Source organism: Lepidochelys kempii, chromosome 6, assembly GCF_965140285.1.
Source record: "Lepidochelys kempii isolate rLepKem1 chromosome 6, rLepKem1.hap1, whole genome shotgun sequence".
Classification (NCBI taxonomy): Eukaryota; Metazoa; Chordata; order Testudines; family Cheloniidae; genus Lepidochelys; species Lepidochelys kempii.
This window is the reverse complement of record NC_136385.1, coordinates 14,379,266-14,407,119: the sequence shown is the minus strand read 5'-3', so window position 1 is coordinate 14,407,119 and position 27,854 is coordinate 14,379,266. Positions and strand designations below refer to the sequence as shown.

Genomic DNA, 27,854 nt, shown 5'->3' with positions numbered 1-27,854 from the left:
GCCAAAAAATTAACCCCGAGAAGAGACGGTCCAGAAACCAATATTTACAGACACTGCGAGGGGGGAGGGGCAACCTCCCCCCCCCCAAGGAAATCGCTCCCCAAGGGGGAAAAAAAGAGCCATTGGCAGAACGGGCAGAACTCATCACACGGGGCGGGGGAGGGGGGCGCATGCAGTACAGCCAGGTTCGCATGCGGTTGGGGGCTGGGAGACCATGGAGATGTGGGGGAACAGGGGAAGGGAGACCTCTCCCCCAGTCTCCTTGCCAAATGTTCCCCCCATACCCTGCCCTCTCTCCTACCCAGACATGGAGGGGATGGAAAGGGACCCAGGGTTAAGTCACCCCAAGAGCCCCCTGCCCCGGGGGGGGGGAGGTGTTATAACACTGAGTGGGGGAGGGGAGAGGAGCTGGGGGGCTGGCTGGAGCAATAATACAGGGGGCTATGGATGGGAGGGGGCAGCAGGGCCAGCACCCCTGGGCACAGGGGCTCCATGGCACAGACATATTTACATTGGCTGTCCTCGGACTCAGACACACAGCACTTGGTGTTGGCACTGGCCCTCCGGCTAGCTGAGCAACAACCGCCCCCCTCCCCCCGCAAAGCTCAGCCCCCACCCCAGCCAGCCGGACAGCACTGGCATCAGGCAACTCTTCCTTCTCCTTTGGCACAAGGCCCAGGTGCCCCTAAGGCTAGGGCCCAGCAAAGCGCCTGTCTCCTTGGGAGGGCAGAGACGTGGCACAACGGGGGCAGCTCCGCCTGCACAGACCTGGGTTTGGGTTTGGCGTCACTCATGGGTGAAACGAGTTGCCCGTGTCTGCCAGGGCAGGGACTGGCATCTTGCTCTTTGGCACAGTTTATTATAAATACCCTGGGAGGCAGGCATCCTAGCAATGCAATAGCGGGGAGGGTGGGGCTGTGGGGTCAGAACTGAGGGGCATTGGCACAGTGGGGGCAGGAGCCCAGGGCTGGGGCTGTCGGCATGGACAGAGGCTGCCGGGGGAAGGGGTGCGGTGGGGGGAAGGTATTTGCCTCCATTAGATAATTCATTGTTCATTCCTAATGTAACTCTTCCTCTTGGAATCGGTGGTCCCCCCTCCCACCCCAGCCTGATCCTGGCCAGGCAGTGAAGCTCCTCCCACACCCAGCCCCCACCCCTTTGGGTCCCTGGCCAATCATAGAATATCAGGGTTGGAAGGGTCCTCAGGAGGTCATCTAGTCCAACCCCCTGCTCAAAGCAGGACCAATCCTGAGCCCCAAGGCTCTCAGATGGCACTGTAGGTCCTCAGCCATGGGACAGCATTGCTGGGGCTGGATTCCCTTCCAGTAAGAGCTGGTAACCCATGGAGAAGGGGCGGGAGGCAAGGTCTGTCCCCTACTCGCCAATACTCACTGCATTCTACAGGCTGGGAAGGGCATACCCTGGGCCATAACCCCCCCCCGCTGACAGAGCCCTCCAGTGTGCCAGGGATCTGGGCCATGCCCCCCCCCCCCAGAGCTCTCCAGCACCAGCAACGATTTGATAATGGAGAGAGAAAGGAGGAAGTTAAGTGCCAAAGAGGAAGTTCCTCCCTGTGATCCCCGCATCCTGCTGGGGGCAGGGCCAGCATGGCCCCTGCCCCATGAGCTGAGATGGGAAGGAGGGGAGAAATGGATCCAGAATGTAGGAACCATCCCCAAATAGGGAGAGGGCGGAGTCTGCCCCACCCCCTCCAGATGCCCCACCCCCTCCAGTAGGGGGCAGGGCGGGAGTCACAAGGATCAGCAAATTAACAGTTACGGTTCTGCTGGGGGTGCGAGTAAAACCCAACCCAATAAATTAAAGCCAGGGGAAAAAGGGGGGCGTGGGGGTCAGAGGCCATTGGCACTGGAGCGCTGCAGCAGCGGCACCTTGCTGAGCTCCACTATGGGCGAGCGCGGCTTGTTCTTCATCTTGGGCACCCGCTGCAGCAGCTGCTGGGCCTCGTGGTAGGCGTCGCGCAGCTCCTTCTTCCACTGCACCAGCTCAGGGTCGCTCTGTGCCGGGTGACAAGGTGGGGTTAGCACAGGAGCACCATGGAGGGGTCAGAGGTGATGGCCGGGGGCACCACGGAGGGGTCAGGGGTCACAGTCAGGGGTGGGGTCAGCCACAGGAGCAACACGGAGGGGTCAGAGGTCACAAAAAGGATGCATTATTAACCAGGGGAGCCTAAGATGTGGAAGGAGCAGCCCTAGGGAGCAGACAACCGGAGGGGGGAGGGGGCGGAGCAGACACATCGAGCAGCCCTGGTGCAGTAGAGGGGGGTGCTGGGGCACACTCACATCACACTGCAGGATGAGCTGCCTGTGCTCCCGAGTCTTGAGGAGGATGCATTTGCGCTCCTTGATCTGAGTGTCCTCCACGGATTGGATCTCCTCCATGGTGAGCAGGGATTGCTGCAGAGGACAGAGCGCCAGGGGGTCAGAGAGAGACCATGGCTCATCCCCCGCACCAAGAATCCCCCTCCCCAATGCCCCAGGCCCTGCCCTCAGCTCCCTACCGGGGACTCGCCCTCCCCTCGCCACTCCAGCCGGTTGGGGAACAGGTAGAAGTATCGCCGCTGCCATGGCGTCAGGAAGGGGTTGCCCATCTTAGACATGTAGCCGTGCATGATGCAGTCCTTGCCCAGGGCGTAGTCTGTGCCGGGGAGAGACAGAGAGAGAGAGTCAGATCGCAGCACCAGCCAGCCATCAACACACAGGGAAGTGCCTGCAGGGGACACTGTAGAGAGCAGGGGAGGCCATGGTGGAGGATGGATCTCCCAACAAGGTCACTGTGGGGAGTGGGGGCCGGCTATAGTAGGCATCTCCCAGCAGGGGGCACCGTGGGGAGGGGGCTCCCCCCACTCACCCTCCTCGTGGCCCAGCTGCTTGTTCTTGGCCTTCTTGCGGGCCTCCAGCTTGTCAGTCTCAGCATTGACAGCGTCGAAGACCGTCTCCGTCACCTCCTGCTGCCAGCGCTCCGAGATGGTGAGCGGGAAGTTGCGGTACAACTCCTGGTCGCTATCCAACAGCTGGGAACGGACAGAAAGACGGCAGGTGCATGGGCACCTGGGAGCTCCCCCAACCCAGGTGACTGGGTATCCCCCACACCCTCTCCTGGCATCAAGCTCTCTGGGGGAAGGGCTGGGTGGTGGGAGGCTGGTGGCAAGGTGAAGGGGCCTCCTCTCCCTCCACAGTTGGGAACTGGGGCTCCAGAGAGAGTAAAGGGCCGGGTGGGGGGCAGTGTTCCCCCTCTAATTTTTCCCACACATGTGCAGAATGAATATTGGTGCACATAACAAAACTCATGTGGTGGGCTGGGTCAGAGGATTGGGGTACGGGGGGACAGACAGGTGAAGGGCCAGGGCTGAGGGGTTTGGGGTGCACGCTGCCTGGTGGCTACAGCATGGAGAGAGGACCCCCCTCAGCTCTCTCTCTCCCTGCAGCAGCATCTGGGCTGTGGAGGGAGAGGCGCCTCTCCCCCAGCCGCGGCAGGTCCGTACCGGGCTGGATTGGGGCTAGACGCCTCTACCCCAGCCTCAGCAAGTCCAGGGCAGGTCCATGCTGGGGGAGAGGCAGCCCTCCCCACCACAGCCCTGAGCCCCTACATGGGGCTTAATAGGCAGCCACACAGCTTAGAGGAAACTCAGGTGGGGCATGCTGCATATGCTTCCCTGCGACCCCTCCTAGCTCCATCCCAGCACCAGCCAGTTCCTGCTGCCAACCCCAAGCGACTCCAGCCTCAGCCCTGTCCCCTCCTCCCTGAGATCCTCCAACATGCCCCACCCACCCACTGCTTAGGCAACCTCTCCCAGCTCAGACACCCACAGGCTGAACCCCACTTCTCCTCCCCTTCCCCTTACTCAGAAACACCCCTCACACAGAGAGAGAGTGTGTCCCACTCCAGGCTGTGACCCATGCCTCCTACCCACTCCCAGACACCCCCCATACCAAGACCCACCCCTGGTTCCCACTCACCCGCTCAGAGACACCCTGGGTGGGGTGATGGGGGGTGAGACCCACCCCTCCCTCCCCCCCCACTCAGAGACACCCCCACAGATCCATCCCCCTAAGCTGAGATCTACTCCCCATGCTGCTGGGACTGTGTGATGCCATAACCCCACTCAGGGCCTCCTCCCTCTGCTGCCTACAGTGTCAGAATTCCCACAGGGGCAGCTGGGTGTCCTGCAGCCCCCAAGCCACATTAGGGGCGCTCTCCAATGGCAGCAGCTGGCACTGTGCCCTGAGGGACCCCAGCCCCACTGTACACCTGTGCTACTGTTGGAGCTGAGCCCCACTAAGCCCTAATGACCAGAGTCCCTGCGCATTGCACTGGGAATGCTCAAACTCAGGGCTTGTGCTGGGAGAGGGGATGGGAGCCTGTACCAGGGAGGGGGAGGAGCCTGCATGGCCCAGCCCTGCCCTGCCCTTTAACCCCCGTGAGGTCCCTCTGGTACCTTGATCCCTTTTGTGTCCTCTTCATCGAAAGACCCGATGTCGAAGGCGTCAGCCGCGTTCACCTCCCCACGTGGCGGGATCAGGGGCGGTGGGTACTGCGGGGTCAGGGGAGGCGTTAGAGAATCTGGGGGGACAGGACAGCAGCACCCGCCACATGCCCCTGTCCCTCTCCTTACCCAGCTACTCTCCCTACCCACCCCACTTACCTTCTGCAGGAAAACCATCTGCCAGTCCAGGCTCTGGAAGAAAGGATCCTCCTTCACCTCTTGTGCCCTGGGGAGGAAGACCAGGGGTGGGGTGAATCAGCAGAGCTGGCCTTAGAGTCCCTCTGGCCCCCCACATGAGGGGCAAAGGCGAGGGGAGCCAAGGGGTCCAATTCTAGCAGGGGCAGGACTGGAGCATGGGGGTATAGGCAGAGAGAGATGATGCTGCCACACCAGCAGGGGGAACTCCAGAGCTACCTGTTCTAATAACACAGTGACTGTATATCTGAAGGTCCTATGCAAACAGCACCACTCAGGCTGAAGGATGGATCTCTTCCAGTTGGGGGATGGTAGCCCAATGCACCCATCCTTCCTGGGCTGGCTCCTGCCACATGCTTGCTGGGTCCCGCCACATGCTTGCTGGGTCCCAGTGCCACCCCAGGATGTGGCATAACCCCCCTGCTCCCCAGTCACAGACTCACCCATGTCCCATGCAGCCCAGCCTCCGGTTGACGTCTCTCTGGAGCAGCCCTTCCAGCAGGGAGCGCAGTTGAGGCGAGAAGGAGTCGGGCAACTCTACAGGCTGTGGGGGTGGGGATAGGATTATTTTATGGGGAGGAGCCAATCCCCAGCCCTGGGAGCTAGGCAGACCCTTCTTGGGGCTGGAGGGACACTGAGGTTCCAAACCTAGCCAGCACGGGTCAGCTGTGTACACGTACACAATCCCAGCCTGCAGGGGCAGTCTCATCCACACAGCCACACTGGAGCTCCACTCTGCTCAGGGGCTGGAGGGCAGGGCCAGACTCGGGTCCATGGAGTTGGGTGTGTATGGCTGGGCTAGACAGGGCCCTGGCTGAGGACCAGTGGGACGGGCGGCAGGTACAATGGGCTCAGAGCTGAAAAGCAGGGCTGTTCCTGGCCTGGACCGACAGATGGGTCGGGGCCCCTCTCCGCGCAGCCCTGAGGAGAGCAGAGATCCTGTCTGCGCCTGATCCCCCCACCGGAGATCCCCCACTCACCATGGTCAGGGTCATGCGGTCGATCTCATGCTTGTCCTTGGTCTTGTGCTGCCGGAAGGGGCTGTGCCTGTGATGGGAGGGGAGAGGGTGGTTAGATGCTGCCCATGCCATACCCCTGCCCCACGGGTGCCTCTGTCCCACATGCGCCCCCTCCCTCCCCCAAGCTTGCTTGCTCACTCACCCCCTCAGCAACTTGAAGAGCATGCAGCCCAGAGAGAACCAGTCGGCACTGCTGTCATAAGCCACACCCTTCTGCAGCACCTCCGGCGCCATGTACCCATGCGTGCCACTGTGGGGGGAGAGAGAGATAGAGAAGGGGGTCAGAGTACAACAGCCATGGCCAGCCCAGGAGCTGCAGTGCCCCACTCTCCCTGCAGGGGGCGTCAAAGAGCCATCACAGAACCACTACACACCCAGCCTCTCCCAGCAGGGGGCGCTGTAGAGGGCGGGACAGAAATACTGGCTGTGAAGGGCGTTCCCAGCTACTCCAGCCCCAGCCTCTCCCAGAAGGGGGCGCTACGGTGAGCAGAGTGGGGGCACTGGCTTTGGGAGGCGCTCCTGGCTACTCTAGCCCCAGCCTCTCCCAGATGGGGGCACTCGTAGGGAGCAGGGTGGGGGCACTGACTATGAAGGGAGCTCCTGGACACTCACACACTGGCATGAGGCTTCTTCTTTGAGAAATCACAAGCCAGTCCCAGGTCCGAGATCCTGACGTGACCGAACTCATCCAGCAGGATATTTGCTGGCTGCAGAGAGAGAAGAGCAGCCCCATGAGCCAGGGTGATGGGATGGGGAGACCCAGGGTGGGGATGGAGGGGAAGTATGTGGATAAATTGGAGAGAGTCCAGCGAAGGGCAACAAAAATGATTAGGGGTCTGGAACACATGAGTTATGAGGAGAGGCTGAGGGAACTGGGATTGTTTAGTCTGCAGAAAAGAAGAATGAGGGGGGATTTGATGGCTGCTTTCAACTACCTGAGAGGTGGTTCCAGAGAGGATGGTTCTAGACTATTCTCAGTGGTAGAAAAGGACAGGACAAGGAGTAATGGTCTCAAGTTGCAGTGTGGGAGGTTTAGGTTGGATATTAGGAAAAACTTTTTCACTAGGAGAGTGGTGAAACACTGGAATGTGTTACCTAGGGAGGTGGTAGAATCTCCTTCCTTAGAAGTTTTTAAGGTCAGGCTTGAGAAAGCCCTGGCTGGGATGATTTAATTGGGGATTGGTCCTGCTTTGAGCAGGGGGTTGGACTAGATGACCTCCTGAGGTCCCTTCCAACCCTGATATTCTAAGCTCCACATAAACATTTATACCACAGGTGGTGGCGATACCCATGTGAAGTGCAGCATCTGAAATGCTCTGTGAATGGGAGGGAAGCCAGCAGGTGGGAGCTGGGCAAAGCCAGTCCCTCACTCCTGCCCTTCTCCCCTTAACTTTACTACCCATGGAAGTGGGGTCCTGGAATGGGGGCTCTGCTCTCATCCCAAGATCTCCAAGCACCACCCCCCAAGGGGATCTGAGCAGGTAGGAACCCCAGGAGGGAGCAGACAGGGTTACCCTGAGGCCCTGGCATGGTGGAACCCTGTGGTGGAAGGGGTGAGTTTACCTTAAGGTCCAGATGTGGGAGGAGGAGGAGGAGGGTGTGATGTTGGCAAACCAGGTGCCAGCTATTGCCAAGGCTTTGGGCCTCAGCCGAGCATAGATATATTCATTGTTGGAAACCTGTCCAGCTCACCTGTGTGTCAGTATGGGTCAGACGTGTCAGACTTACAACAATGTATTTAGATTTCATGAAACGCTTGTACATTACTACATGTATTAACCCTACTTATAATGTCGGTATCCCACGTTGTTAGGTGAAACTTAAGTGTTTGCTATAGAGCTCTAACATGTTTGCTCTGAACTATGTCACTCACCAGACAAGAACAAAACTTTGCCTAGTGCAAAATGCTAAATCTCTATGAAAGGCATTACCTCTTGCCCATCGGGAAGGGCTATCAAAACTAAATGGCCCACTGTGGGACATCACAATACAAAGACTGCTACTTGCCCCTGCACAGGCTATGTGCAAAAGGCTTGTCCCATCAGCTTGAATTCTGGAAGAAGAAAATAAAGATAGAAAACATGAAAATTTTTGATCTCTTTGCTGTTTGGCCTCTCACAGGACTGGAGCCAGGAAACAGAAGCAGAGATCCCCAGGATCAACCTGGGTTAGCCCTAAAAGACATTCAGAGCTGACAGATTACTACATCTCTGTCAGCTTTTGGAACCATAGACTGCAACTCATTGGTGTATACATGTTTGCCTGCTTTAATCTGTAAGTAACTTGCTCATTTCTTTTTCCTAGTTAATATATCCTTAGTTTGTTTACTATAGGACTGGCTACAGGCGTTGTCTTTGGTGTGAGATCTGAGGTACAGATTGACTTGGGGGAAGTGTCTGATCTCTCGGGACTAGAAGCAACCTGAATATTTTGTGAGCTTTGGTGTATAGCAACGAATCATCACTAAGTCCAGCTGGCCTGGCGGCAATATAGACTGGCATGCCCAAGGTGACTGGCTGTGACTCCATGGTAAGACTGGTATAGTGCTTTAGGAGTTCACAGTTGTTTATGGGGTTGGTGAAACATAATTATAGAACACCCCCACCCCCATGGGTCTCTGCCCTGAGGTCGTGAACAACGCCAGCCAGCGTGTCACTGAGGTTCCGGTGTGGGAGGATGGACACCCGTGGTGGGAGGAGGAGGGGTTACCTTGAGATCCCAGTGTGGGAAGAGGGGACACCCATGGTGGGATAGGGCAGGGCTCCAGGAGGGGATGGGATTACCTTGAGGTCCTGGTGTGGGAGGGTGGGAGACACCCCTCCGTGGTGGGAGGGGGTGGGGCTACCTTGAGGTCCCGGTACACCACGAAGCGGTTGTGCATGTGCTCCAGGCCCAGGATGATCTCGGCAGCGTAGAAGCGCATCTCGGCCTCGGAAAAGACCCCGTGCTGAGAGAGGTGGTAATGCAAGTCGCCCCCTGCACGAGAGACAGCCGACTTCCTGGTCAACACAAGGCCCTGCCCCACAGGAAATACAGTGTGGGCCATGCACAGGGTGGCAGTGTGGCCTAGTGGCTAGAACACCAGGCTGAGCGCTAGAACTCTGGGGTTCAATCCCCAGGCCTACCACTGGTTCCTTGGGCAAATCACATCCCCACTCCGTGCCCCGGTTCCCCTCCCACTCTTTGCCTGTGTGGTCAGCAAGCTCTTCAGGACAGGCACTATCTCACTAAGCATGTGCAGCACCGGATAGTGGCGCCTAGCTTGAGATAGGGTGTATTATTAATTGTAAGGGGTGGGCAGTGTGGGGGCTGGGGTATCCCCCAAGGATAGCAGGGGGTTCTCACCATTCATCAGGTCCAGGATGAAGCTGAGTTTGTCAGGGGTATGGAAGGCGTAGGACATACACACGATGAAGGGGCAGTCCTGGGGTGAGAGGTCGAGATGGGTCACCCACCGATCAAGGGAACCCCACAAACTGTGCCACCGCAGGCTCTCCTTCTCCCCCACATGCTGCCCTCTACATTCCCCCTTGCACTGCCTTCCCACAGATTCCCACTCCCTCCACACTGCCCCACGTGCTGCCCCCACCCCACTGCATGCTCCCCTGCATGCTGCCCCCCACCAACCTCCACATTACCCCACGTGCTGCCCCCACCCCTCTTCAATCCTCTCTACGTGTGCTCCCACCCCTTACATGTTGCCCCCTCAAGCTCCCTGTCCCCATGTGCTCCCCACCCTTTGCCTGCATCCCCCATTCTCTGAACACACTCACTCCTGCCCTCCCCTGTGCTAACCGCCTCCACTGCTGTCCTCAGACACAGGCCCCCCCCTTTACCTTAGATCAGGCTTGCCCTGTTCTGACACCCCCCCACCACCCCTTGTATGCCCTGTGGCGAGGCTGGCCCAGCCAGGCAGGCCCCATGGCTGCAGTGCATGGTGTGTGGAGAGCTGTCCTCACCCCGGTGCTGACGAGAGACAGCATGATGCGCTCATTTAGGGCCAGTGTCTCCCCCTGCTTCATCTTAATGCGCTTCTTGTCCAGACATTTCATAGCATACCTGCCCCGAGAGAGAAAATAATCCCTGCTGATATCCCTCCACTCCCACAGCAAATTCCCTCACCCCGGTATCCTCTGTAATGACAAGTATCCGTTCATCTCTCCTACTTCCACAGTACCCTCCTCCTCATTGAAGGGATCCCTCTGCCGGCCAGGGCAACACCAGCACTACTGGTATCCTCCCTTGCACCACAACAACTCTCCCTCGCTCTCACAGGTGTCTCTCAGCTCCAGCACCCCCCATCCCAGCAGATATATCCCACTCCAAAACCCAACAGATATTCGTCCACCTCCCAACTATAATATCCGCCCCCAACCTCCAGCAGATACCCCTCCACCTCTCGACTATAATACACACACACTCCCTCACCCCCGGATTCCCAGCAGATATCCCTCCACCTTCCAGCTATAATACCCCAGAATCCCAGCAGATACCCCTCCATCTCCTGGCTATAATATCCCTCACAGTTCTTCTCCCCGGGGGCCCCACCCCCGGTGTTGGCTAATTACATTTTGCCCGTGTCCGCTTTCCGGCAACCGTACACCTCTCCGAAGCCGCCGCGGCCGATGATCCGATGCACGCTGAAGTCGTTCATGGTCAGCTGGGCCCATGGCAATGGGAGAGCAGGTGAGGGTGGGGAGAAATCCACACATTAATTGTATTGTACTGCTGCAAACTCATGGCACATCTCACAGTGCACAGTGCAGTGTGGGCTCTCAGGGCACACCACGCCTAGGCAGGGAGCAAGAGGCTGGGCTTGGCGTTAAGGCCTCAGATTTAGAACTCCTGGATTCAGTTCCCAGCTCTGCCACTGACTTCCTGGGTGATGTGGAGGAAGTCACTCCCCCTGCCCCCCGGCCCTGTTTGTGCCTCGGTTTCCACAGATACAAAGCAGAGAGAATAATCCGTCCTACGTCTGGACTGTATGTTCGGGGGAGGGCAGGCCCAACTTTTCTCTGTGTGTGCATGTATGCACAGTACACAGCACAATGACAACCATTCATCGGAACAACAGCACCTGTTCCCTGGCCATTCCCACCGCTACAAGCACGTTCATTGTAGAACTGAGGGGAAAACTCCTCTCTGTGCCATGCTCCCTCTAAGCCCTGGAGGGGCGGGGGGGGAGGGGCTTGGATCTCAACCTGCATCTGAATGTTGGGGCTCGCGCAATACGAGCCAGGGAGCCCCAGCTCGCAGTGAGTCAGGGCTGAGGAGACCCCTTGCCCACAGCTACTGCCCCCCACAGTCTCCCCCACAATGAGCATAGCCCCAGGAGGTGGGATGATTCGGTCGCAGTGGGGTTAGGTTGGGACCCAGGGGCTCCATAGGGAGCTGCGAGGTGGGGTACGGGCAGTAGGGGGTCGCTGTGCCGTGCAAGGGGCACATGGAAATGGGATACAGTTCCGTGCAAGTCTACCCCCCAAATACAAACTGTCAACCCTTCCAGGCCAAGCCCCCCAAGATGGACTACAGCCCCATCCCTTGCCCAGGCCAGGCTCCCCGCAGATAGAACCTGCAACTCTATAAATGCATGGTGTGCCCACACTTTGAATAATGCATGCAGTTCTGGTTGCCCCAATCCAAAAATTGTATGTTAGAACTAGAAAAAGTTCAGAGAAGGGCAACAAAAATGATGAGGGGTCTGAAACAGCTTCCGTATGAGAAGAGATTAAAATGACTGGGACTGTTCAGTTTAGAAAAGAGACAACTAAGGGGGGATATACTGGTGGCCTATTAAATAATGACTGGTGTGGAGAAAGCGAATAAGGAAGCGTAATTTACCCCTTTATATAACACAAGAACCAGTGGTCACCCAGTGAAATTACTAGGCAGCAGGTTTAAAACAAAGATAAGGAAGTGCTTTACACAACACACAGTCAGCACATGGAACTCTTTGCCAGGGGATGTTGTGACAGCCAACAGTAGAGGTTCATCAGTGGTTATTAGCCAAGACGGTCAGAGACACAACCTCTGCTCTGGGTGTCCCTAAACCTCTGTTTGCCAGAAGATGGGACTGGATGACAGAGGATAGCTCACTGGATAATTGCCCTGTTCTGTTCATTTCCTCTGAAGCACCTGGCACCGGCCACTGTCTGCAGACATGATACTGGGCTAGATGGACCATTGGTCTGACCCAGTGTGGCCGTTTATATCGTAGAATATCAGGGTTGGAAGGGACCTCAGGAGGTCATCTAGTCCAACCCCCTGCTCAAAGCAGGACCAATCCCCAACTAAATCATCCCCGCCAGGACTTTGTCAAGCCTGACCTTAAAAACCTCTAAAGAAGGAGATTCCACCACCTCCCTAGTAACCCATTTCAGTGCTTCACCACCCTCCTAGTGGAAAAGCTTTTCCTAATATCCAACTTAAACCTTCCCCACTGCAACTTGAGACCATTACTCCTTGTTCTGTCATCTGCCACCACTGAGAACAGCCAAGCTCCATCCTCTTTGGAACCCCCTTTCAGGTAGTTGAAAGCAGCTATCAAATCCCCCCTCATTCTTCTCTTCCGCAGACTAAACAATCCCAGTTCCCTCAGCCTATCCTCATAAGTCATGTGTTCCAGTCCCCTAATCATTTTTGTTGCCCTCCGCTGGACTCTCTCCAATTTTTCCACATCCTTCTTGTAGCGTGGGGCCCAAAACTGGACACAGTACTCCAGATGAGGCCTCATCAATGCCTAATAGAGGGGAATGATCACGTCCCTCGATCTGATGGCAATGCTCCTACCTATACAGCCCAAATGCTAATAGCCTTCTTGGCAACAAGGGCACACTGATGACTCATATCCAGCTTCTCGTCCACTGTAACACCTAGGTCCTTTTCTGCAGAACTGCTGCCTAGCCACTTGGTCCCTAGTCTGTAGCAGTGCTTATGTTCTTATGCCCTGGGAGACACTCACATGGATGTTCAGCTCCACGTTCTTCCACTGGCAGAAGCGGGTGAATTTGTCGCTACAACAAAGCAGAAAGAGGTGAAAAAACTACAGAGGCCCCCACAGAGAGGACCCCCCCGCCCCACGGGCCTGCAGAGACTACATCACCCCAGTCATGCAGAGATCCCTGCCCCTATAGCCCTGCAGCAAGACCACCCAGAGAGACCCCCATAGCCCTGCAGAGAGACACCCCATACCACATCCCAGAGAGACCCCTGCAAAGAGAGGTTGCCCATCCCCGCAACCAGAGAGTCCCCCTCAGCCCTGTGCAGAGACCTCCCCATCCCCCACCTGCCAAAGTCCTTGCAGGAAGAGAACCTCCAGCCCTCGACAGACATCCCCCCAGGTCCAGGCCCCCAGCCAGTCCCCACAGCAGATGGCTCCTCTCACCTCTCGATGAATTTCTGGAAGATGGCTCCATGCAGGTTCTGGCAGATCTCCTCAATGTACGGCTGGGGGAGACATGGGGATCAGGGTGGGAAAGAGAAGGGGTCAGCAGGGAACCCCACCCACCCCCAGTGGGATGGGCCATGCCAGGAAATTCCTTCCCCCCATCCTCCCCCAGTGGCAAGTGGGATGGGAAACCCTTCTCTTGGGGACTGTCAACCCCACCCACCCTGCATTGAGGGAGGGACAGAGCTTCTTCGTATCTCTCCCTTCCCCAGCCACCAGGGCAGCCCCACCCCCCTTACCCTCCCCGACAGCAACCCCCTCCCACACAGCATCAGGAAGGGGCAGTTGACCGGGCTAGAGGGGCTCATTGCTCTGATCTGGTGCAGCTGAGGAGGAAATATTGAGCTAGGTGGACTCATTGGACTGATTTGGTGCAGCACTAGCCTAGAGGGGCCCGTGGGGTTGGACCGGCACCACAGGGGGGATCCGGGCCTAGAGGGGCCCGTGGGGCTGACCCCGTGGGGTTAGTAGGGAGAAGGTGGGGGGTGGAGACACACCTGGAATAGGTCTGGTGGCACCTGCTTCTTGCTGAGCCGGCTCTGCACGTGCTCTGTGGCGCTCTTGGAGAAGGGCTATGGGGAAAGCAGTGGAGCAATGAAAGCCTGTGTGGTCCTCACACCCCTTCTCAGGTGGTCAGGGTGGATCTGGGTCTAGGTTATCCCCACCCCCATCCCACGGTAGCCTACAGGGCAGGGCAGGGGCACCAGGGGAGACTCTGGACTATGTGAACAAGGAGAAATCCAACTCTCAGGCCAGGATGGGAGGGCCGGGGGAGCAGTGCAGGGTTCTTATCTGGGGCAGGGTCTGTGACTGCTTCAGGGTCACCCATGAGGCAGAGCTCCTGGAGGTCTTGGGGGTCCCTTCTGAGGCAAGGGGTGTGATGGTTTCAGGGTCCCATCTGAGTGGGGTTTCTGGAGATTTCTGGGGTCCCCCTGGGCAGGTTCTGTGCTGGTTTCTGGAGTCCCCCCAGGAAATGTCTGTGGTAGTTTTTCAGGTCCCCCCCAGTGCAAGGTCTGTGGTGGTTTCTGGGTCCCCTCTGGGGTGGCACACTCACATGGGAGCAGGACAGCAGCTCCTTCATGATGTACTGGTCGAAAATCTGGCGGCTCTTGGTGGCTCGATCCTCCTCCGAGTCCAGTTTCTCATATTTCTTAATCTGGGGACAGGGGGCACAGTGTCACCCTGGGGCAGGCTGCAAAGCCATGGCTGTGATCTCCCAACATCCCAGAGGGCAGGGGAGCCTTCCAGCAGCCACCCTAACAACCCACAGGGTGGGAATTTACCCCTCCCCCTTCCTGCTGGGTGGGGATAGGGAAACTCCGGTGTGTCTACGATGGCATGGGGGTCAGCCCCCCAGGGCCTCACCTCTTCATAGAACTCCACCAGCGGCTTCGCCTCCTCCACCTGATTCAGGCAGAAATCCCGGAACAGCAGGTACCCTGGGAAACAGGGAGAGAGTCAGGGCCCCAGAGCCCTGAACCTGGCCCCTAACCTCCTGGGGCTGGATAGCAGCCAGTGCCCTCTAGAGGGCAAAGGCCTCATGTCCCATTCCCTGCACCCAAGTCATGCAATCCCTCCTGACTCCCTCAAACCCAGCTCCTGTCTATACCAGTGGTAGCAACAGTGGGCTATTTCTGCCCAGCACCCCTACTGTAGTCACCACCAGAGAGGGTGACAGTAGCAGCAGGCCTCTCCCCAGAGCCAGGCTGGGCCACAAGGCTCTCCGGATGGCTCAATCCTACCCCCGGGGGCCCTGCGGTTAAATGGCTCCAGGTGCTGCCAGCTCCCACCCTGCTGGATAGGCTGCAGTTAACAGGGTTAGTTGGGCAAAAGGCCAGGTGGTGTGGAGCAGGCAGGGGAGCGCGGGGGAGGAGGCAGGGGAGCATGGGGCGTATTGGCACGGAAACCACAAACACAAGCGTGGGCGGGGGAGGAAGTGACAGGGGCTTCCTGCTGGAGACCGTTAGCTACCAATGACAGAAAGGGGAAGTGTCCCACCACGCCAGCCAGAGGGCCCAGACAGAGACCACGGGGGCCCCCAGCCCCTTAGAAGCCCCTACCTCCAAGCCCCCTGGTAATCCCCATCTCTGACCTTCCCCCAGGGATCCCCACCCACCAGAGACCCCAGCCCCTGACTCCAATCCCCATCGCAAACCCAGCCCACCAGGGACTCCTCCCCTCTCCCAATCCTGACACCACTGCCCAAGAGACCCCAATCCACCAGGTACCCTCCACTCCCAGGAAGCCCCAAGTGACTGGGAAGACTCTGGATTCCTAACGCCCACCCAACCCCCAACCCAAACTCCAAACCCACTGGGGAACCCCAGCCTCCTCCCATCCCGCACCAAAACATGACACTCCCCCCACCCCCACTCCTGCCACACACCTCTACCCACCCAGCAAACCCACCCCCACCCCCCCGATCCCAAACCCACCCTTCTCCCAACTCACCACCTGATTGGAGTCACCACCTGACCCTTCCCTCCAACCCCCACCCTGGGATTCTCCCCCAACTGGAAAATCTCACCAAGCGCCTCCCCATTCCAGTCCATGCCCCCTGCCCCAGCCAGAGACCCGGGAAAGGGATCTGGGCCTGGGTGGTGGGGAGGAGGCGCGGGGATGGGAGCTGCCCAAGCCACACAAAGAGGAAGGAGAATTTCCTCTTGTGCTTCAACACCCTCCACCCGTGTTCACAGCCGGTCTCTTGCCTCCCCCAGGGCTGGAGCTGTTCAGTGAGGAGCACGGCCAGGCCTGGAGACAGGTGTGAGCACAGAGCCCCCCCCAGCTTTATTGGTGCCCCTCAATCCCAACCCACAGCCCCCTGTTAGCCCAGCGCTGGGCTCCCTCCCACAGCTCTGCTGTTGTCCCTCAATCCCAACCCTCCCAGACACACAGTCATACCAAGGGCGGGGGGGAGGGGGATGTGCATAGGTATATCTGCATGTGCGTCTGTGCATCCCCTGCTGCACTTCACCCCCACTCCCTCCACTTACCGATCTTCTGAGAAAAGATCTTGTCAAAGGTCACTTCGCCCCGGTCCTCCAGGTATTTCTGCATGACGCTGCGGATGCTGGTGAGACACACAGCACACAAGGGGTTAATTGAGATACCCACCCCTCACTCCTGTTCTCTCCCCCAGTAGAAACCACCTGGGCCCATTTGGATTCTGCATCTATACGCCTGGGGGTGTCTGAACAGGCATCTCCCCACCGGAGCCTCAGGCATTCCCATATTGTGGATTTTAATATATGCTTTTTCCCCTGAACCGAACCTTCCTTGACTTTCCCATATTTATTAGTTTGTTAAATTCCAGCTCCCTTTAAGACCCTTCCCTCCCTTCAGTAGCTGCCTCCAGCTGCAGCTTCACCAAGTTTTTTGGGTGGGAATTTCCTTGTTTGTTTGTTTAAACAACAGCCATGGGGGAGCATTAGTCACTCACTAGCACATCCATTAGGTAGCCATCCAAAGGCCCCAGTTGAGATCAGCACCCCACTGTACCGGGCACAGTACACGCTTGTAAGAAATAGCCTCTACCCTTAGAATCTCCCAATCCAGCTACACAGGACAAAGGCCAGGAACAGAAACTGAATCACAGAGACAGGAAGGGACTGGCCCAAGGTCACCCAGCCCCACTCACTAGCCCCTGCTGCCTCTTGACGCTGACACACGAACTGGCCACATCATAAGAACGGCCATACTGGGTCAGACCAAAGGTCCATCCAGCCCAGTATCCTGTCTACCGACAGTGACCAATGCCAAGTGCCCCAGAGGGAGTGAATCTAACAGGTAATGATCAAGTGATCGCTCTCCTGCCATCCATCTCCACTCTCTGACAAACAGAGGCTAGGGACACCATTCCTTACCCATCCTGGCTCATAGCCACTAATGGACTTAACCTCCATGAATTTATCCAGTTCTCTTTAAACCCTGTTATAGTCCTAGCCTTCACAACCTCCACAGTGAAGAACTTCCTTTTATTTGTTTTAAACCTGCTGCCCATTAATTTCATTTGGTGGCCCCTAGTTCTTATATTCTGGGAACAAGTAAATAACTTTTCCTTCTTCACTTTCTCCACATCACTCATGATTTTATAGACCTCTATCATATCCCCCCTTAGTCTCCTCTTTTCCAAGCTGAAAAGTCCTGCCTCTTTAATCTCTCCTCATATGGGACCCAATCCAAACCCCTAATCATTTTAGTTGCCCTTTCTTGAACCTTTTCTAATGCCAGTGTATCTTTTTTGAGATGGGGGGAACACATCTGTACACAGTATTCAAGATGTGGGCGTACCATGGATTTATATAAGGGCAATAAGATATTCTCCATCTTATTCTCTATCCCTTTTTTAATGATTCTTAACATCCCGTTTGCTTTTTTGAGTGCTGCTGCACACTGCATGGACGTCTTCAGAGAACTATCCACGATGACTCCAAGATCTCTTTCCTGATTAGTTGTAGCTAAATTAGCCCCCATCATATTGTATGTATAGTTGGGGTTATTTTTTCCAATGTGCATTACTTTACATTTATCCACATTAAATTTCATTTACCATTTTGTTGCCCAATCACTTAGTTTTGTGAGATCTTTTTGACATTCTTTACAGTCTGCTTTGGTCTTAACTATCTTGAGCAGTTTAGAATCATCTGCAAACTTTGCCACCTCACTGCTTACCCCTGTCTCCAGATCATTTATGAATAAGTTGAATAGGATTGGTCCTAGGACTGAGCCTTGGGGAACACCACTAGTTACCCCTCCCCATTCTGAAATTTTACCATTTATTCCTACCCTTTGTTCCCTGTCTTTTAACCAGTTCTCAATCCATGAAACTATCTTCCCTCTTATCCCATGACAACTTAATTTATGTAAGAGCCTTTGGTGAGGGACCTTGTCAAAGCCTTTCTGGAAATTTAAGTACACTATGTCCACTAGATCCTCCTTGTCCACATGTTTGTTGACCCCCCTCAAAGAACTCTAATAGATTAGTAAGACATGATCTCCCTTTACAGAAGCCATGTTGACTTTTGCACAACAATTTATGTTCGTGAAACAATCATGGTTTGTTTTTGAGCAGTGCCAGAACTGGGTCCAGGTCTCCAGCGTAACTCCATTGTTTTCCATCTGTCTCAGGCTCATCTGGCCCCTACGCTGCTCCAGGTGAGAACCTCGTGATCTTTAATGGATTTAGCCTCCCAATGTCCCTGGGAGGGAGGGAAGTGCTCGTAGCCTCATGTTCCAGGTGGAGACACTGAAGCACAGAGTGGCTGAGTGATGTGCCCAAGGTCACACAGGGAGGAGGAAGGAATTGAAAGCAGGTCTCCTGCCCCCCAGCTTAACACCTGAGCCACTCCCTCTTTCAGTGGCATGGCCACTGAGTCCAGACGGGCTCCTTGAGTTCAACACGAGGCCCAGCCCAGCCAAGCCAGGCCTGCAGGCTGTGTAATGTCCTTCAGTCCAGCCGGTCCCTGCAGGGCTTGGGCCAGAGACCTCTGTCATGGGGCAGTCAGAGTGGCTGGAGTCCTGTGGGGCTCAGCAGCTCTGCCCTGAAGTCTTAAAAGCCCCACCCAAGTCCTTTAGCCCCACCGGGATCCAGCTGGTGCTTCTACGATGCTTGACCAGGCTGCCAAAATCTCAACCTAGGGAACATCCCACCTGCCCAGTGTATCCATAGGCAGCTCCCCAAGGGGCATGAATGCCATTGCAAGACAGCAGCTGGCACCCAGCAGACCTGAGCAGGAAGACACCAGGCCTTGTGGCACAAGGAACATCTCAGACCAGCAGGAAAGTCAAGTCAGGTGAATAATGGGGAGATGGAGAGAGGCTGCTGCCTCCATTCCCACCCACAGGGAGGGGTGGGGGTTTGCAACATCCTCCTCTGGGATCTGTACAAATAGGGCCTGACAGTTTTCAGGGCAAAGAAAAGAACTTGAGCTGTTCAGGACTCCTGGGTTCTCTGGAAAGGGTGTGGAGGTCTCATCATTAGAGCAGGGGGGGCTCGGAGCTAGGACTCCTGGGTTCTCTCCCAGCTCTGGGAGGGGACTGGGGTCTAGAGGTTACAGTAGGGTGGGCTGGGATCCTATTCCTGGCTCTATGGCAGACACTCCATGTGACCATCGTCTCTCGGTGCCTGAATTCCCCATTGGTACAACGGGGATGACAACCCTGGCATGGTCTGCCAGGTCTATGTAGACTGAGCTCTTCGGAGCAGGGGCTGTCTCAACACATGTCCGTGCAGCTTTTGGCACAGCAGGGCCCTGGCTGCAGTTGGGGCTCCCTAGTGGCTACTGGAAAGGGGATAAAAGTGAAAGCTCTGGTCCAGAACTGCCCACTGGGAGGCTCCTTGCACCTCCCCATGAAGCAGCCAGATGTGAGCATTATCGGAGACGGGATACCAGGCTAGATGGGCCCCTGGTCTGGACATGCCCGTATGGCTACAGGCCTTTCTGCTGGCCAGTGAAGCCCTGCCCATGAAGGTGCCATCCTCTCCTGGCCCTGCCAAGGGCAGCAGTGCTCTGATTCTTTAACAGACCATGGGCCAAAGAACTAGGGCCAGGTGCTTGCCCGGGCCAGGTCTTTCGTGCTGGGGCAGCCAAGGGCTCCTTTGGCCTGGGAGGGGGAGGTCTCTGCTGGGACTGAGGCAGCTCTGCCCCACCTGCTCCTGTGGGGTTTTTGAGGGTGTGGCCAGAGCTGGTGTCAAGGCCCTACGGGGTACTGGAGAAGCCCTGAGGCTGCTCTCGATGTCACCAAAGAGAATGGAAACCTGGCCCCAGGACTGATTAGCCCTAATCAACTCCACTTCTGCCCTCTGGCCTCGCCCTCTTACTGGGCATCCAGAGGGACTCGACCTCTCATCTTTCCAGCCTCCCAGGTCTCAGGATCTTGGGCGAATTCACCAAAACTTGGAACCAAAAACTCTCCTTAGTCCCACAGGCCAATGGGAAAAAGGGAGGGACCTCCCTCAAAGCTGGGCCAGGGGGCAGAGGCTCCCTTGATGATGGAGGAGGGCCTCAGCCTTGGCACGATGGGGTGGTGGGTCCCTGGGAGCCACATTTCAGTTCTGGCCCCAGTCCGAACCTTAAAGACTGGCTCTGTCAAGATATTTCAATACCTCCCTGCAGCAGGAGCTCTGGGCTTGATCTGTCATTCACAGTCATTGCCAATCTCCTGGCAGATCTTCCCTCAATCCCGACCCAGAGACCTGGGCTAGCCCAGCCCTGGGCTCCCCCCACAGCTCTGCCGCTGCCCCTCCATCCCACCCTGCAGCCCCTCTGCTATCCCAGCTCTGGGCTCCTCTCTGAGCTCTGTCCATGTCCCTCAACCCCAGCCTATGACCCCCTGCTACCTCCACCCAGACGCACCTGGCAGTGCCTTGCTGCATGCCCATGGCTGCTGTGGGCAATGCCGGCATGGCGCAGGGTTCTGTTTCCCTGATTGGCTCTGGCTCCAGGATTTTATTCTCTAACCTCCCCAAATCAATCTGTAGAGGCAGGCGAAAAAGAGGAACTCCTCTGGTTGGGCCCTACGGCGGGGGAGGAGTGCCTAGGGGCCAGGAGGCTTAGAATCATAGAATATCAGAGTTGGAAGGGACCTCAGGAGATCATCTAGTCCAACCCCCTGCTCAAAGCAGGACCAATCCCCAATTTTTGCCCCAGATCCCTAAATGGCCCCCTCAAAGGATTGAACTCACAACCCTGGGTTTAGCAGGCCAATGCTCAAACCACTGAGCTATCCCTCCCCCCATGCTTGACCCTTCCCGTCCCCACCTCTGTGGCCAGTGTAAACCCGAACCCAACAGGGGTGGGGGAGCAGGTTAGGGGTGTGTGTGTGTGTGTGTGTGTGACACAGAAGCCCCTGCACCCCCTTCTCCACACCACAGTCAGATCGGACATAAGGCAGCATGTCCCTCTCAACCAAGTTCCTGACCCCATGGGGTCACAGCTGGCTCGGCATGCCCCTTCCTTCAGACCCCAACCCCAGGCCCTGCCCTTCATGCCCCTACTAGTCCCTGGCCCCCTGTGCCATCCCCTCAGGGTCCCGGCCCGAGGCAGCAGCTGGCAGTGCCTTTCCCACAGGCCTGGCTGGTGGGATGTGGGGGAATGAGGGCTGGGCTGGCCCAGGTGTGAGCCATCAGAGGCTCCCAGGGAAAACACAGACGAGGTTATTGTGGGGATCAAAGGGAGAGGGACCCCAGCCCCTAATCCAGCCTCCCATCCACTTTACAAACCCAAGGTCACCTCCACACAGGAGATATGCCTCCCCCACTACATCTCCCCCAGAGATCCATTCCCCTCCCCACCGCACCCCTTAAAGCTCCCCCATGCACAAAGATGGTCAGCCCCCAACACCCCCCCCCAGGTCCATCCCCCACAGCAAGGGCACTACGCAGCGCTGGGATGGCCATCTCACAGGCCACGTAGGAGTAGGGCAGTGCAGGGAGCAGCTCCCTGCGGCACCGAGACTCAGCAGCAGTCTCTGCCCATAGCCCTCCCCAGAGGGGGCAACTGGGTAAGGCCCAGCTGTAACCGCTCTCCAGGACGGGGGGGGGGGCCCTAGGCTACCATCCCAGACATCTTATCACAGCTACGGAAAATGCCTCTGCTCCCCATGCCCCCCAGCACACAGGCCTAGTCCCTCCCCACCCCCACTGCACCCCAGGACACAGGCCTGGCCCCTCCCTGCCCCCGCTGAACCCCAGCACACAGGCCCAGTCCCCACAAGGCCTACCCTGCTCTCACACAGTGACGGGGAGCAGCGTAGTTGGGGTGGGGGAATCTTCAGTTAAGCAGGAGTCTGGGGTCAGACAGGCCTGGCTCCGGGGAGCAGGGAAGGGGGCACCATCCAGCCATTGCCCTCCATGGGCCCAGCACAGAGAAATCTGGAGTCCAGGAAGTCCCCAGTGCTTCTAGGGACTCCTAGCTAAAAAGGGTCTCCCTACCATCCCGGTGGGCACCTGCCCCTGTGGAGAAGCTGGAAACAGGGGACTGGAGCTTGGCTGGCCCTAGGGCCTGCTCCCCTCAGGCCATGGGAGCAGAGGGGGCTCAGCAGGCAGGGGATGGATGCTCTCACACATGCGCTCACGAGGGTGGAAACCCACAGCCCCATGCCAGTGGCCTGGGCCTGTGTGACTGCCAGGTAGTACCAGGCCTCGTGCTGCCCTGGCTTCCCCTCCACTCACAGGTGTCACTTCAAGCCAAGTCACACCCCGCCCAGCCTGGGGCTTGTCTGCCATTGCGCTGTGGGCCTGAGATGAGCTCGGGGGCTGGAGCCAACAGCCTCTACTCTGGGTGGCCGGGGGGAGAAGGGGGGAATACCTCAGTGAGGAGCCCTGACTCTGAGCTCCCCTCTCCCTCACCCTGCAGCCCTGTTCCCCCGTAAGGCCGGGCTCTTTTCTGGAAGGGATGGGGTTCAAGAGCAGGGACTGGTGGGGATGGGGGCCTCCATGGGTCCAGCTTTGTGCTGTGCTATCAACAGCCCATGAGAGCAGGAAAGCAGCCCCAGCGAGGCAGATTCTGCCCCCATCCATCCATCCATCCACCCTCCTCCTTACTCATCCATTCCCCTCTACCCAACCCTGCTCCCTCCCTTCCCAGCTATATACACTAAGCCCTAGCCCAGTTCTGACATGACCCCCTCCGACACCCAAGTGTCCCTGTCTGTCCACCATAGGCACTGCAGACCCCATAGGGGCATGGATGCAATAGGAGAGGGGGTCAGCCCTTCGCTCTGCAGCTTTTCCCTCCCACCCCAGAGCCAGCTGCATTTCAATGACTTTCTCTGCCCCATTCCCCCTTGATGCCCAGCATTAGCAAAGGCCAAAAAGGTGCCACGCATGCTGCTGTACATGTCTGCTGTGCCACAAGTTGCCCTGGCCCCCAGGCACGGGTTAAGTGCCACTAACTCATTAAAAAGCATGGATACTGGGCATGGGGCTGGAAGTATGGTGCTGGGCACAGATGCTCCTTAGCACAGATTGCATCTCAAACCCCGTTGCGTGTGTCTCCCAACCATTAGACAGGCGCCAGTGCAGCCCTACCGCACGGTTGTGTCTGATGCATGCCTGCATGTCGCCAGCTGTATAGATCAGCCTATGGCAGGTACAGTGCATCTGATTTGCCAGGATTGTGTTGGGCACAAAGGGGCTGTTTTTCAGAGCCTCCCAAGCACAGGGAGATCCCAACCCTGGTACTGGGAACTGACAGATACAAAGGAGGAGGGGGTGGTGTGGGGAAGGGTCTCTGGGTTTTAAAGGGGGTGGGGAGGTCAACTCAGCCCCTCCTCTCCCATCTCCCTGGTACTGGAGAGCAAGACACAGGAGCCAGGAAGAAAACAGAATAATGGGAAACTATCCAGGCTACAGGGGGGAAACAATCAGGAAGAAACAACCTGAACAGGGCAGAGTGTGCCAGCCTCCCCCAGTAACACACAGCTGCCCCCAACACACACTCACAGAACCATGCCACTTTGCTACCCTCCCCATGCCCAACCTGGGGCGCCCACTCTGCTTAGGTGAAGACACCTTGCAGGGAGCTGGGGGAGAGGTCCATCTCCAACCAAAGGGCCAGCAAGGCACAGCCGGCTGCCCCACACCTGCCCCCAGCTCACCTGGGCTCAGGTAACAGGATCTTCTTGCTGGCCCGGGCTGCAGGGGTGGATTTGCTTTTCTCCATAGCCATCAAGTAGCTCACATCCGCTAGCACCGCTTCCAGGTCGGCCATCTTGCCAGTCAATCTTGTCTCTTCTTCTTTCCTTTTTTTTTTCTCTTTTTTTTAAATACCTTAAGAGATTATTAATTTTTGCGTCTCCGGCCTCAGCTGCCGACCGAGCCCCCTCTCTGCCCCTCTAGATGCCGGAGGGGTGGGGTGGGAAAGAAGGGGGGGTGTTGTTCCCCCACCCCTTTCACCAACAGATCCACATGATGCCTTGCAGCGACAGCCCCTTCCACTTCTTCCTTATTTCTGATCAGCTTCGCCTCCTCTGCGAGCGGCTCCCCTTCCTCTCTGAGGCGCCGCGCGTGTTTGCAGGAGAGGCGGGCCTGCCTCGCCGTGGATGCGGCTACGGGTTTGCTGATCTCCCACCCCCTTGACAACTGCTTCTGTTTCCTGAGTTGTGTGTCTGTGTGTGTCTGGGCAAGCGGCGGGCAGGGCTAGCCGAGGGGGTACCAGGAGAGGGGAAGAAAGAAACCTGTGCCAAAGCCACCGCAAAAAATACAATCCGATAAAATGTCAGATCACTAGGTCATGAAAATAGCGAGAGAGGCAGGATCGAGTGGTTCCGCAATGCCTCCTCCAGCCTAGCCTGGCCGCCACACTGGCTACAGCACAGGCTAGCTTGGGTCTCTCTCCGGCTGCAGCTTAAAGCAACAGTGCCCTGAAAAAGGGAGGCAAAAGATTGAACGCTGCCCTCTGGAGGTTTTGTGTGAGGCCTTCGCCTCCCACAGAGACCAGGTCACACTCTCGCTGTCTCTCTCTCTCTCTCACACACACACCCTGCATTTTAGGCTCGTGTGATTGCAATGCATGCAATGGGGGCAGGTTGGTAGAAGCAAGGTTCCAGCATGCCTGTGTGTCAGGTGTCACCCATGCGCAATTGAAGTGCCTATCTGCCCCCTGCATGCACCTACAAGCCAATCAGCTTGCACACCTGTGGGATAGCAGGGGAAAGCGTACAGTAGTATCTAGAGGCCCCCAAGAAAGGAGCAGGGATCCATCCTTTTTGGGGAGGAGTGCCCCATAAAAACCTGCAAAGCCCTTATACTTTGTCCTCCTTTGAGTCCCCCTTGGCTGTGATGCCTGCAAAAAAATTGGCTAGGGAGCAGCTGGACGGCTTACTACACTGATCAAGTCTGTCAGCCCATGCTCCCCCTTTCTTCAAGGCATGTGCCCTTGTTATCTGAGCTCATACCCTGAGATTGTAAGCACATTGGGGCAAGGAGTGAGAGTTGTGTGAATTTACAGTGCCCAGAATCACTGCTCTGTTTGAGAGGCCAGAGCAACTCACCCAGGGAAATGGTAGATTCCTCCCTTGCTTGAGGTCTTTAAACCGAGATGGGGTATCTTTCCAAAAGATCTAGCTCAAGCACCAGTTCTGGGATTGATGCAGAAAGCAGTGGGGGAAGTGCTCTGGCCTGGGTTATACAGGACGTGAAACTAGATGATCTCAGTGGTCTTTGCTGGCTTTAAAAATCTATGAATCTGTAATATATACAGCTGCCACCACTATGATAACAAATAAATAGTTCTAGGCGTTGTACACATGTGAAATGGAAAGCTGGAATCTACCTCCCAAATTGCTACAATCTAAGGATAAAGGCACAGCTGGTCAATTTTTTATTTGGAAATATCAGGCTTTTAAACCATATCAATTTTCTTCTTACATACAGAACGTGTCTGGCCATTGAATTAAAATGTGTAGATTATATATGCTGATCACAGTTCAAACAGAGGCTCTCAGGTAGGTGAGACAAAAGTTTGGACTGTGTTTGTTAATACTAGGTTTTGTCCTTTACGAAAAATTAATTAAAATTCCTGGCTTTGATTTCACCTCTCCCTGGTGTGGGTTTAACAGCAGGAGCAGCAGGAAGTGAAATTGACTAGGGAAATAATGAAATTGACCAGCCTAGTTTCACAGGCCAAGCTGCAAAGAACAAACAGGGTGAATGATGAAAAGCATCCCATCACTTGGCAGAATGGTGACACTTCTGTCCCAAGACATCAGCCAGACTAATGCACAGCCCCCTGGTTAGGGCATGCAGAGCCATTCTCCACATCAGGAAGAAGCAGTAATTGAACCCCTATCTCCCATATCCTGGAGAGGGTGTACTAAACAGTGTTCAAGGAGACAATTGGTGCCTTCACCTACACTATCTAGGAGTTGAAGCTAGACAAATACAGACTGGAAGTAAGGTGTAATGTTTAACAGTGAGGGTAATGGTTCACATTGGAAGAACTTACAGAGGGCTGTGGTGGATTCTTCATCACCAGCATTTTTTAAATCAAAATGGGATGTTTTTCTCTGCGTTAGTTCAAACAGGAATTACTTCCAGGAAGTTCTGTGGCCTATGTTACGCAAGAGGTCAGACTAGGTGATCACCATGTCCCTTTCTGACCTCAGGCCCGGTCTGCATTAGGAAGTTAGATCGGTATAACTATGTCACTCAGGGGTGTGCAAAATCCACACGCCTGTGTGATGCAGTTAAACCGACCTAGCCCCTGGTGTAGACAGCGTTAGGTTGACAGGAGAATTCTCCTGTCGATCTAGCTCCCACCGCTGGGGGGTGTGGAGTGCTGATGCTGACCAGAGAACCCCTCCCATCAATGTAGGTAGCATCATCATTGAAGCACTGCAGTGACGCAGTTGCAACATTTTAGGTGTAGACAAGCCCTTAGTAGCTCTGCTTTGTAAAGATAAGCTTTTTAACATCATCCATGGTGCTAACCGCAAGTGTTCAAAACTCATGAGTCAGCCTTTGTAAAACCATGATCCTTAAAAATAACAAAACCTGGGTTCTAATTTGAGTTCTAGCTAAGCTGCACTTGGGTCACATTTTCCAGCTTTTCCACACAGCCAGGAGGGTCAGAAACTTTCAGGGGTGGCAGAGCCAGGGACAGGGGTGTACGGTGTTTGTGTCAGGGTTAGTGCCCCTACAATGGAAATATGGGGGGGTGGAAAATCTATGTTCCCACCCCCACAACATCTCACCAGGGCGAGAGCAAAGTAAGGCCCATCTATGTTCCACACACTCACAAGGGGGCAGAGATGAAAGTGGGAGCTGCTGGCCCCCTCAGTGCATAAGATCATGAGGAGGTACCCAGCCTGGGGGAGGTGCAGGAAACATATGCACCAGTTGCCAAGGTGCAGGACAGGACATGGCTCCTGAAACTGAGTCGGGGGCAGGAGGCATTGACCCAGCGGGTACCAGCTACTGAAGAATTGTCATGGGAATGGCAGCAGGAACTACTGGATGACCCTTCCCAGCCTGGAGCGAGCTGCCCCTCCACCGACCCACGCTCCAGTCTCTGTAGCCCTCCTCATTCTCTCCGCTACCCCTCTGTACCCCTATTCACAGGGCGTTTCTGCCCCACTCCAGAAACTTTCATTTGAACAAAGCTGGAGTTGTCAGGTAAATCCCATGACTCCTGGAGCTGGGGTTGTATGGAAAACATCAGATATGCAAGAATTGGCAATGCTGTGTCATCCTCTGTTTTGCAGCTTAAAGAAGAATCTCATGCCACTGAGCACAGAGGTTTGTGTCAAATGGGAGGATCTCACTGGGGCTGGTTGAAAGTTTTCCATCAAAAATGTTTTTCAGTGGCCAAATTAATTTTCAAATAAATGAAGCTTTTAATGAAGCATGTCTGCTGCTTTCCACAGAAAATTTAGATTTTTCATCCAAAAACCCAGTGCCTGAAAACAGAAATATTTTGACTTTGAAAGGCTGCTATGATGCCTCCTGAGAGTTGTAATTCAGTTTTCTCATTTCCTCATGTTCCTCTATGGGCTGGGATCCCTGGACAAACAACATCTTCAAGAAGGGGGAATGTCTGGGTTCCAGCAACACAGACACAGGTAACTAACCACTTTCATGTTCTCTCCACATGTACCATTGCGGAGAGTGGACCATATGATATGTCTGGGGGGAGAAAGGAAAAGGAGACTCCGCTGGTTGGAAGGCATGAGATGCACTGTCCTGAGA

At 55.9% G+C, this 27,854-nt stretch overlaps 1 protein-coding gene across 2 annotated transcripts; it reads right to left on the bottom strand.

Moving 5' to 3' along the window:
- Positions 1-674: 674 nt before the first annotated feature.
- On the bottom strand, positions 675-24,627 carry GRK2 (G protein-coupled receptor kinase 2). 2 transcript variants are annotated; one of them, XM_073346829.2, is made up of 21 exons: positions 23,765-24,627; positions 16,159-16,235; positions 14,531-14,604; positions 14,220-14,321; positions 13,663-13,737; positions 13,103-13,164; positions 12,680-12,731; positions 10,287-10,378; positions 9,678-9,777; positions 9,064-9,142; positions 8,564-8,694; positions 6,331-6,425; positions 5,861-5,968; positions 5,680-5,746; positions 5,143-5,243; positions 4,664-4,730; positions 4,457-4,552; positions 2,869-3,031; positions 2,519-2,655; positions 2,301-2,414; positions 675-2,015 (listed from the first exon to the last, which is right to left on the bottom strand). In XM_073346829.2, exons 1-21 carry the CDS (start codon positions 23,875-23,877, stop codon positions 1,851-1,853), a joined length of 2,070 nt encoding a protein of 689 aa, XP_073202930.1. In that variant the 5' UTR covers positions 23,878-24,627; the 3' UTR covers positions 675-1,850. The 2 variants fall into 2 exon arrangements, with proteins under 2 accessions (XP_073202930.1, XP_073202931.1); XM_073346830.2 differs by lacking the exons at positions 14,531-14,604; positions 23,765-24,627 and having other exon boundaries at positions 16,159-16,238.
- Between the last annotated feature and the right edge of the window lie 3,227 nt (positions 24,628-27,854).

Bases quoted from the DNA above. Each gene is read 5' to 3' on its own strand.
- GRK2 (XM_073346829.2), bottom strand. From the start codon at position 23,877: ATGGCCGACCTGGAAGCGGTGCTAGCGGATGTGAGCTACTTGATGGCT. The intron at 5,969-6,330 runs GTGAGTGTCCAG...CTCCCCCCACAG, and splicing joins AAGAAGCCTCATGCCAGTGT to TGGCACGCATGGGTACATGG. The intron at 5,244-5,679 runs GTGAGTGGGGGA...CCACCCCCACAG, and splicing joins ACCGCATGACCCTGACCATG to CCTGTAGAGTTGCCCGACTC.